Source organism: Fulmarus glacialis, unplaced genomic scaffold, assembly GCF_000690835.1.
Source record: "Fulmarus glacialis isolate BGI_N327 unplaced genomic scaffold, ASM69083v1 scaffold11329, whole genome shotgun sequence".
NCBI classification, from domain to species: Eukaryota; Metazoa; Chordata; class Aves; order Procellariiformes; family Procellariidae; genus Fulmarus; species Fulmarus glacialis.
The window spans coordinates 74,765-85,104 of NW_009233884.1; the positions used below are offsets into that span (position 1 = coordinate 74,765).

At 49.4% G+C, this 10,340-nt stretch overlaps 1 protein-coding gene across 1 annotated transcript in view; it reads left to right on the forward strand.

Moving 5' to 3' along the window:
* SLC35F4 (solute carrier family 35, member F4) overlaps positions 1 to 2,729 on the forward strand; it is a gene marked incomplete at its 5' end in the record, with an annotated part of 25,141 nt that extends 22,412 nt beyond the window's left edge. The window contains 2 exons of the mRNA XM_009585471.1: positions 1,192 to 1,281; positions 2,281 to 2,729. Coding sequence (XP_009583766.1) covers positions 1,192 to 1,281; positions 2,281 to 2,522 — 332 coding nt within the window. The remainder of the gene's footprint in view (positions 1 to 1,191; positions 1,282 to 2,280) is intronic.
* Positions 2,730 to 10,340: the final 7,611 nt, after the last annotated feature.

The following is a 10,340-nucleotide window of genomic DNA, read 5'->3' on the forward strand; positions in this document are numbered from 1 at the left end:
CTTTCAGAGATTGCTATCCTCTAGCCAGGCAGAATAGCTGTTGGATTTAGCCCGGGGTCATTTTAATTTCCAGATATAACAACATCCTTTCCTTTAGTCAAGCCTCTATTATTTCATAACTGAAGAGGTTTTTGACTCCATGATAAGTATATTAAATGGAAACAAAGAAGATGTCGTAGCCCATCCACGCAGCTGTCCTGAGACATGCTGGGGCTGACGGCCGAGGTGCTGTGAGCACCTTGAAACTGCTCTAACCTGAATTGCAGCTGCTCTGTGAGCACCTAAGGGACAAAAAGTAGGGATAATTTACCACACAGAGCTCTACCCAAGTGTATAATCCCAGCCAGGAGGGAACAACCTTGCAGAGCAAACTTGCTCCTTTTACGTAGGGGACTCACCAGCAGGATTGGGTGGTGGGTGATTGGGGGGGACCTGGGGTCCTGCCACAGCACACAGCACCAGCCCCTGGCTGCGAGAGCTGGTAGAGCACCTTAGGGAATGATAGGAAAGGGAAGTTTTTGCCGTTTGCTTTTGATCTCTCAAGGAAATTGGAGTTGGCTGGGAATGCTGTCATGTAAAAAAAACCCAACCCATAAATTAAAGGTGTTGAACATTTGTACTTCTGTCAGCTTTCATTTTGCCTTCAACATGGCAGCAAGACTGGTCTCGCTCCAACCTGCTTAGTTCGCAGTTAACTTCATTGGCTAATAGTATTTAGTGTCCTTTAGAGTATAAGTTTTCTGCTGCTATCACCTTTGGTGTGTGGTCCAGCTAGAGAGGTGTGGGGCCTTTCATCAGTGAAATGTCCTACTCAGACAAAGACAGCACCGCCTCAGCAAAGAGGGGAAGCTGGGATCACCATCCTTCTGGCAGGAGGAGAAATGATGGCTTACAGCAGCAAAACTAGGTTGTTGGTATCTGATTAAAGCTTGGACAAAGCTGTGAAATATGAGTGTGATAACCTTGGTATCACAGTTTGTGAAAGGACCTACAGCCCTCCCTCTTCCCCTCATTTCATAGTTATATATAAAAAAAATAAAAATCAATCACTTTGTGACAACTACATCATTGTGGTGTGCATACCGAGCATATATCATACTTGTAGGGTCAAGATGGAGCAGAAAAGTCTCACTCCATAATTACGTATTATTTTCCCCATAATCATGTATTATTTTCCTTGTTTTTCCCTAGCTTTCAATATTCTGGTTAACGTTGGCGTCGTGCTTACATACCCCATTCTGATCTCTATCGGCACAGTGCTCAGCGTCCCTGGAAATGCAGGTACAAATACCATTGGTGGTTGGTAGAAAAATAAGCACACGGGCATGTAGACAGCAGAAACAGCTTACTGTCTAAATAGTCAAAATCTGTTGTCACATATTTCAAAAGCAGTTCAGTCTCCTTCAGCTTCCACAGATGCTCCTGGTGACGGTGGGTGTTTCAGTTGGTGCAAGCCTTTTTTTTTTTCCTGTCTTGCCTCATTTCTCTGGGAGTGACGGGATGCCTGCATACCACACAGAGGAGAGGGCAGGCTGATCCCCAGCCAGCAGCCCAAAGCTGGTTGCTGCTGAGACGTGGCGGGGTCAGCATGCTGCTGGATTCAGCACTGTGCTGGTGACTTGCCATGCAGCAGCAGGGCAGGGTGTATACGTGGAAGTTTACTCCAGAGTCCTGTCTTGTTGAGTAGCCTCTGTCTCTGCTCTTCCAGTCTCCTGCTCCACCCTCTTAGCCTCGCCACTCCAGGTATTTGAGCATGTTTTCAAAGAAGCATCTATTTTTAGGGGAATGCAGGTCAGAGCTGCGAAACAGTCAGTACCTGTAAGAGGCTGCTGAAGGGCTCAGATGTGCTGTTGTTGCTGGTTGTGGAGTTGGGAGGCTGGGCCTGGAGCTTTCTGACCTGCACGCTGCTCTCTCCCCATCACCAGTCCATGCAGCCCAAGGAAACATTATGCTGATGCAACCTGCTGTAGATAAAGAGTTACCATAAAGTACCTTCCCTCTCAGAGCAGAAATGGAAACCTTGAGGCTTAGGCCAGCCCTACAAGGCTTCCTCAGAGCCTGCATGAAGGCAGTGAGGTGACGTGGCATTTCCAGTACCATGCTGTCAGGTCAAAGCTGTTCTCTGAACTCAAGGAGCTGGTCACTCTAGAGGACTGAGAGTGACGTGGGCAGTATCATGGCCAGAGTGCAACAGGCAGGTTACAGAGATGCGCCAGACTGGTCTGATGCTGTAGATCATCCTGCTACAGTTTTGACGGCATTGTTGTTTCTTCTTCACAGCTGTGGATCTGTTGAAGCACAAAATGATCTTCAGCGTAGTGAGGTTGGGAGCCACCATCATCATTTGCATTGGGTTTCTGCTGATGCTGCTCCCTGAGGAATGGGATGAAATAACCCTGAGGTTCATCAACAGCTTGAAAGAGAAGAAAAGTGAGGATCATGCCGACGACATCACAGACTCCAGCGTACACACGAGAAGCAGAAGTAGAGCTAATGGGACAGTGTCTATACCACTAGCTTAGGGCTGGTGGACTTCTACTGCACGCAGATGTATATTCTGTGAATATAGCTTAAATTTCCTCACTACTTGTATGCTTAAAAATGACATTTACTCTGAACTGGAGATGAACTGTAAGATAAGAGAAATACATCTATAATAAATGTTTACATTTATACAGTTACCAAGGAATGGGTGTAAATAACTACAATAAAATGTTTTGTAATAAAAACCATTTAAGCTTGTGTCTTACTGAACTGGTGGGTTTAAAATATGGATCAAGTCTACATCGTTTATCTCCTTTTGCTGGCAAAAGTAGAGCCATTCTCAAGGATACAAATCTTGGATATTTCCAGCTAAATCTCAAAATTGAACATGTCGACTTACTTTCAATAAAGTGGCCTTTCAGTGAGGTAGTAGTTTTGGAAAGCCATTTCAAACCTCTCCTGGCATTTTTGAGAATTCATTTCTGAAAGAAGCCGATATTCACGTTGATATTAGGAATTATGATCAGAATAAATATTCTGTGACACACAAAACATTAATTTTTCATTAAGTTACATTATTGTGAAATACATGATGAAAGCTACTTCGCACATAACCTGGGCATGCTACAGTGCTGTTAGCCCAGAGACACGGTGCTGGAAGCTCCCCTCCATTGTGTACTCTGCCTGCAGCCAGTGGAAATCCACGGCTCAGTACTGATGTCCTAACCCACGCGACACCCAGGAGGACATCAGTGGGGGCAAGGGTACGGGCAGGCACTGCTGAGACACCTTGCTTCCCAGTCCAGTTGGGAGAGAGAAGTCTGTTGCTGAATGTAGAACAGCGTGTTTACGTGAGCTGTTGCCAATTAAAACAGTTCAAACTACTTCTGCTAGGATTGTAGATTTGTAGGATTTCTACCTGCCCTAGTCACCCAAACTGAGTAATTGAGCTGGTGTTGATCATACCCTCAACTCTAGGACTGCTGCTACACCCTTAGCTGGCCTCACACCTTGTCCCAGCCTTTGCTAAAGAACCGACCCCGCTCATGACACCCATGGTCTGCTCCAGTCTGTCACTGCGTAGTTGCAAATGTCCTATAAACCTGAAACCACCCATAGCTTCACCCCGCTGAAAGGCACCAGACTCCAGTGCTCGCCCTGCACTCTTGCTGAGCTGTGCCTCTTCCAAACACCAACTTTCTGGCAGTAGCGCTGGATTTTAGGTGCCTTTAGTAAAGCCCAAAATAGCTTCATTTATCTCTTCTCCCAGAAAAGCTGCCTCCCAGATGAACAACAAGCTTCTCATGAGAGACTGAACACCCCGGATCGCCAGCGCCCCTGGGAAATGCCAGTTCCTATTTTCTAGAGCTTCTCCTTTGGGCCAAACAAATATTTTCTTAACCTCCACCATGAAAAATCTTTCAAAAGCCAAAACAAACCAACCCACCCGGTGCCTTCCCTAAGCCTGTCACTGTGTAATTTAGGATGGCTGTTTTCCATTACAGCATTCCTAGGATCAACCACGCAAGATGACTTTGCTATGCAGACAGAAGTATTTTTTTTTCTTCTTTTTAAGAAGAATAGAAACAACTGGAAAGTAACGCAGATTGCTGAGCTCTACTGGCCTGCCCGCTGTTCGTGAGTGTGATTAGCAGCTGGTAGGGTTTTTCTGATGGTATTTCTACCAGGAAAAAAAAAAATTATTAGGGAAAGGAAGTGTTTGTTATTAATAATACCAGTTGTATGAAAGCCATGACTGTGTTTCTTATTAAAATAACAGCAAGCGCACACCCAGCAGAAAGCCAGGATTTATTTTGGGGCTGATTGCAAGCTCGCCTCTCCGCAAGCACGTCCTGGCTGGCGAGTCCTAACGCACCCCTTGCAGTGCACTGGTGCACAAGGGGGTCCCGTGGGAGCCCCGTGGTTTCACTGGTCCCAGGGCCAGAGGTGGTGGTGATGGGGCTGGAGGGTGGCGGGCAGCCGCCGTGTCCCCGCGGCCATTAGGGCTTAATACTGCTGCAAACAAGGCACTTCATGCAAATAATAACAAAAGCACCTTTTTATTTGACTCTCTTCTATTTGATGGTTTTTATCATTTAACATTCATGTCTAAACTGTTCCTTGCAACCAGCAGAACTAACAAAATACTTGTATATGTTAAAAAAAAACCCCAAACTTGGGCTCTTTTATCACACGACTGCAGAATTAGGGCTGTAGAAACCAAGCCAAACAACCATCCCCTTTGCAGTAAACCCAGAGGTGTAAGGTTTGGGTACACACACGCACACGGCCTTTTAAAAGTCTCTTCTAGCATTTGAGAAGATGGGCTCAGTTCCTCATCTGCTACTTTCAAAAGGAGCTAGACATTAAAAATATTCTAAAAAAGTGAATTATATTGAACAGGAGACACTGATGGGACGATACAACTGAGAGCAAATAGCACATCACCGCTCAAGTCGATTATGGAGTCGATATATTCGTTTACACTAATAGATAGTTTGAGAGAGGTGTTTTACTGAAATTTTAGCTCCTGCCACATGTCTGTGTTCAGACACATGGGAAAAACAACCATTTCCTTTTAACATCCATTGATGAGTACATTTTGGCAAGCAGCCTCAGGGCAGCGTCTTCAGGCCCAGGACTGGATCCTTCAAGGAACCTCACTGAGTATTCAGCAGGGAAAATAATGCGACATCCCCATGTTTGAGTCAGTTTTCCCCTTCTTGAGATATTTCACAGCCAGGGGCACAGCGTGTCACTGTGCCAGCCTGTCACTCCCTACGAGCAGCCCTTGGGCATGTCCCATCCCCAGGGACCTGTGCTCACCCTTGTATTTCTGCAGGCAGAAAAGACGTGTAGCTCTGAGCCCAGCAGCCACCTTCCGCCTCATCTCAGCCTTAACAGACAATGTCTAACCCAACCCAAGCTTTCTGCTAGGAGCGAGCAGCCCCCATGTTGCTGCCTGTACAGCGAACGGTGCTGAAGGTTGAACCGGAGCTTGCAGAAGGCTTTCCCTTCTCTGCCACCGCTTCGCTCCCCACAGCCCCTGCCGTGGGTGGGCAGGAGGGATTTGCTCCTGCATCCTTCCCACCATCAGCTCCAGGCAACGGCCACCACTGTAGCCACAGGTGCCCCAGATGCCCAGAGGCAAGCAGGTACCTAATCTCTCAGTTGCATCGGGCCCAGATGCTTTCCAGCGATGCTCGTCCTGCTCAGCAATTCGTTAAGGTCTCCTTGTTCACCCGCTGCCCAACTTGCAGTTTATCTTTCTTATTAAGCGAGGAAGGTAATTGTTTTCCCTAGAGCGCAGCTCGGCCTTTCAGCCAGAGAAAACTCATTAAACCCGAGAAATCAGACAATAAATGGAGGCTATTTTGCACGACCGCATTGATGATCCATCAGAGGAATGCAAACCGATAATCACGCCCGTCAAGTGGCCGATCAGATCTGCTTACTTCTGCCGCTGTGGGCGTCTCTGATGAGCCCTTCTATCGTCTCCAGCAATGCGAGGATTTCACTTCAGATGCGCCATCTCGTTTGCACCCCAAGGAAAATGCCAGTTTTGATCCAGCAGCTGCGTTATCAGATTCTCCTCCACGCCAGGGCCCGGCTATCTGGAAGGAAAACAACATGTGCTGCGAATAACCCGCCTCGAGCATCGCCGCCTGCGCGCGCCCTCTCCGGAGGGCTCGGCGACCCGGCACCGCGGACAATGTTATCTCAGCCCCACCGGTATCCTCAGCCTTGGCTGGGATAAGATGAACATCCCCTGTTAATACAAGCGACAAGCAGCAGAGGGAGGAACGAGATGTATTTTTTGACTTTGCAGATGTGTAATAACAGGATCTATTAGTCGCACCGGTGTGTATCCCAGCCAGTGAAACGGTGCTGGATTATCTTCCTCTCTTCGCTGCTCCATTTGTTCGCGCTATCACTAGCTAAACACGCTGCAAGCATAATAAACAGCAACAAGCCTATTCGCATTGTTACGGTTCCTTCTGCTTTACTCTGCTTTACGGAGATTTGCATAAAGTCCAGCTGTTATTTTGGCAAAAATCCGTACCGCCTACTTTCCTTCTCTCCTGTGCCCATGTTTCCTGGGATTCAAGGGCAAAACCTGCATCGGTCTCTGCAACACATCAGGTTGTTGCAACCCATCTCTTCCATTTGCCCTCCCAGCAGGTAAGACAAAGGGGATAGGAAACACTTACCTGACTGTGCACACTTAGAATCATAGAATTATTTAGGTTGGAAAAGACCTTTAAGACCATCGAGTCCAACCGTTAACCTGACGCTGCCAACTCCACCACCAAACCATGTCCCTAAGCACCACATCTGCACATCTTTTAACTACCTCCAGGGACGGTGACTCAACCACTTCCCTGGGCAGCTTGTTCCAAGGCTTGACAACCCTTTTGGTGAAGACATTTTTCCTAATGTCCAATCTAAACCTTCCCTGGCGCAACTTGAGGCCCTTTCCTCTCGTCCTACTTACACCAGTACATCGTGGCATTTGGGGATTTTTTTGCCCAGTGTTTTGCTTTTGGACCTTAAGCTTCCCCCCACCCCAATCTCCGTGACAAGCCGCGATGCTCTGACAAGCGGCTGCTTTCCCCGTGGTTTGATACAAGATGCAACGCACACAGCACACGCAGCTGTGACAGTAATTTAAAACTCATTTGCAAGGAGAAGTTTCAAGGCAGAGGCAATCCGCTGCTGCTGCTGGACATTAAACGGGTGCCCTGTGCCAAATCCTCCCCTCGGTTCGCCTTTGCTCCATGCACAGGTGAGTAACAAACTGCTACCTAACCCTACCCTTGGGCTGTTCCCTGTACCTTCGTAAAACAAGGGCATCAGAGCGCTTAGGGGTCAATGATTTCATTTTGACTACAATAAATTTGCTGGAAAATCCAATTCTGGCAAGGTCAGTATCATTTATAGTTTCCAGCTGAATTTGGTGGAGGGTTTCAGGCAATAAATGAATCGGGAGAAAGGTATAAAGAGCTTCCAGCTCTCCTGGGAGGCACCACGTGCTGTCCCTAAGGGCGATGGATGGGACCAAAGCTCCTTCCAGCCCCACGTTTCTACGGCGCAGCGCTTGGGAATCAAACTGAACCTTAAATACAGATAAAAGGCTGCATTAAATAACCCCCCAGTTAAAGAAAAGGATGAGCTTCACATCGCCAGGAGGGCAGCGATGAAGCCAGCCTGAAGCTCAGGCACATCTCGACCCATCCTTCCCCCGTCACACGCCACCGGCTGCTGTTAAAGGCAGGTTTAAGCGAGGGGATTAACACAGGATTACTTTGTGCTGTAGCGGGGGCTGTCACCGCTCACTCTCAAGCTGAGCAGGTCGAAATGATGCCAATGCTAACCACGATCTCCACTGCCACACGTGCACAGCCCACCCGGCAAACCCCCCCAGCGTCCACCCTGCACAGCCGTGGTCCAGGGAGCCTGGGTAAAGACAGAAGGGGTAATTTTGGCCCAGCAGTTTCAAGCGAGAATATTTGGGAGCCTCTTCCAGCACCATTGGGCCCTTCTGGGACCCAGTTCAACCCCAAGCTTGCTCTCGGTTTGCCCCAGCAACCTGCAGGAAGAGCATCTTTTTGCAGCCTGCCTTCCTCCCCCCACCCCAAACCCAGAGCTGTAAAGCAAGGGGGGCCAAAAGCAGCAAACTAAAGGCAACTGGAGATCAAAGTGCAGCTCCAAAGTACACAGATGCTGAGATTTTAGGGATTTGCTGGGAGATATTGGTCATTAACTGATGCAGCACCAAGGTGCTGAGCAGTGCTGTCAAGTTAACAGCCTTGGGCATGTGCACCACGGGGCCGTATCCCAGCAAGGCAGGTGGGGCCCGGCCCTCATGAACCAGCCAGAAGGATACTGCATCACCTTTAAATGCAAAGAGGAGCGTCTCTTCACCTAGAGCTCCTCCAGATGAAGTGCTTGGAGCAACATCAGCCTCAAGTACCTCTGTTCCTTTGCAATCCCCTTCCCTAAATCACTGTACGACAGGCTGTGGTGCCATCCTGCACAGCAGGTGGGGAAACCCATCTTCCTTGGAAAGAAACCTGGCCAAGAGAGGGGGTTTGGTGGCATGGGGAGCAGTGGGACCCTGCGAGGACTTCAGCAGGGCCAGGGCCACAGCATCACACCCAGGTGAAACACCCAGGTACAGCACGACGGGCGCTAGCTTTAACATCCACGTGGGTTTTCCACTGCTCTGACACATCCATCATTGCATTTAATTCACAGTTTTCCCAAGCTGCTTAACAGGAATTACCTGTTCTCAGCAGGGGAGGGGGAAAAAAATGGAAAAATAGACATTAAGCATTGAGAAACTCAGGAGGGAAGCAGGGTGTTGATTTTATATTTTCATTTGAAAAGAAGAAGGAAAAAAAAAAAACAGACTAAGCTACTCTGCTCCCTCGTGCCCCGTGCGACCTGTTATAAAGCAAAGTCACGAGCAATGTTGGTGCTTTGCGGCTGAAAACATGAACCGGCTGGGTTGCTCCAGGGATGAGTAATTTCTTCTGGGAGTTGCCACCCCTGGCCGGTGGCATTTTGCAGCTCAAAACCTCCCCATTTCCATCAAGGGGCAGCCAGGCGGTTTATCCGTGGATCTACTGGCCATGAGTGCTGGACGCTTGGCTCTGCCACGGTCCTCATTTCCCCGCGCAAGCCTCCTCCCAGCACTCCTCTCCCAAGAGAAAAGCCAAAAGAGGCCCCAGTCACTCCAAACCTATACAGGATTGTTCCAGGAATCCCAGTGGGATGAGCTTCTGCTAAATGAACCCCGGCTCTGATGCCATTTTGGGTTCTCCCTCACACGTTCGGTGTTTGCTGGTTTCCATGTGTTTCGCAGCAGAGCCCACAGGTGCTCTGACCTCCTCCCGCAACCCTGTTCCTGCCAAAAAACCCACCCTGCAATAGTAAATTTCTTGCATAAATAATCCTCCCTACATGTTTTCCAACCACTCCACCTTGGAAATGAATGACTGACTCCCTACGGCTCCGAGGAAACTGTGCCCTCTGAACCCCCTCGTACGCCTTGGGAATGGAAAGGAAGAAACAAACGGAGACGTATAGATCTTTCCCTTATGCACCGATCCTGCTGCGTTTGGTCCCAATCCTGCAGCAGCTCCAGAACTGCAGACCACGAACTCACTTTGGCTGATGTTTTCAGGTGGGTTTGTGCAAAAGCTGCATTTTTTTCCGGCAGTGCCACTGGCAGGAGCAAGGGCGGAGGATGCTCCTCGGCCAGCCCCTGTCCCCAGGCTGCTTCTCCCACGCAGGGTGGGAGATGCTTTAACCCTTCTGGTGCTCCGAGGATTGAATTTCCTTCCCAAAACTGAAAATTTAGCAGAAGAGCTGCTTGTAGAAATACCTCCAGGTCAGTCAATGGCCAGCTGAGGTGGTGCCCCTGGTTGAAAAATCACTTGTAGGTAAAAAACAAAGCTTCCCCAGGGCTTGGCGCTGACTCCCCGAGCTGCTTTCCACTTCTCCCTCAGCAGCAGCCACCTCTCGTCCCCGCGGGGGAATGGCCGGGGCCGGGTCAATGTTTAACCGAGTGGGGAAGGACGTGGGGGCCCGTCCGTGGGAGCCAGCCCCGGCCTCGGCAGGGAGCTCCCCGGGAACCGCGGTGGCTCGCAAGGGTCCCTCTGCATCCGGGGAGGACGGCGCGTGAGGGGTTTTCCTTCTCCTTTCAAAGCCACTGCTCTGCAAAATGGGCCTGAGCTCTTCCAAGGCTCACGCCAAGGTGACCAAGGTGGCACCGATGCGTGCCAGGGAGGACCTGCCCGCTCTCACCGCCCCGTGCCGGCTTGGCGTGCCGCGAGAGCCCAGCCTGCACC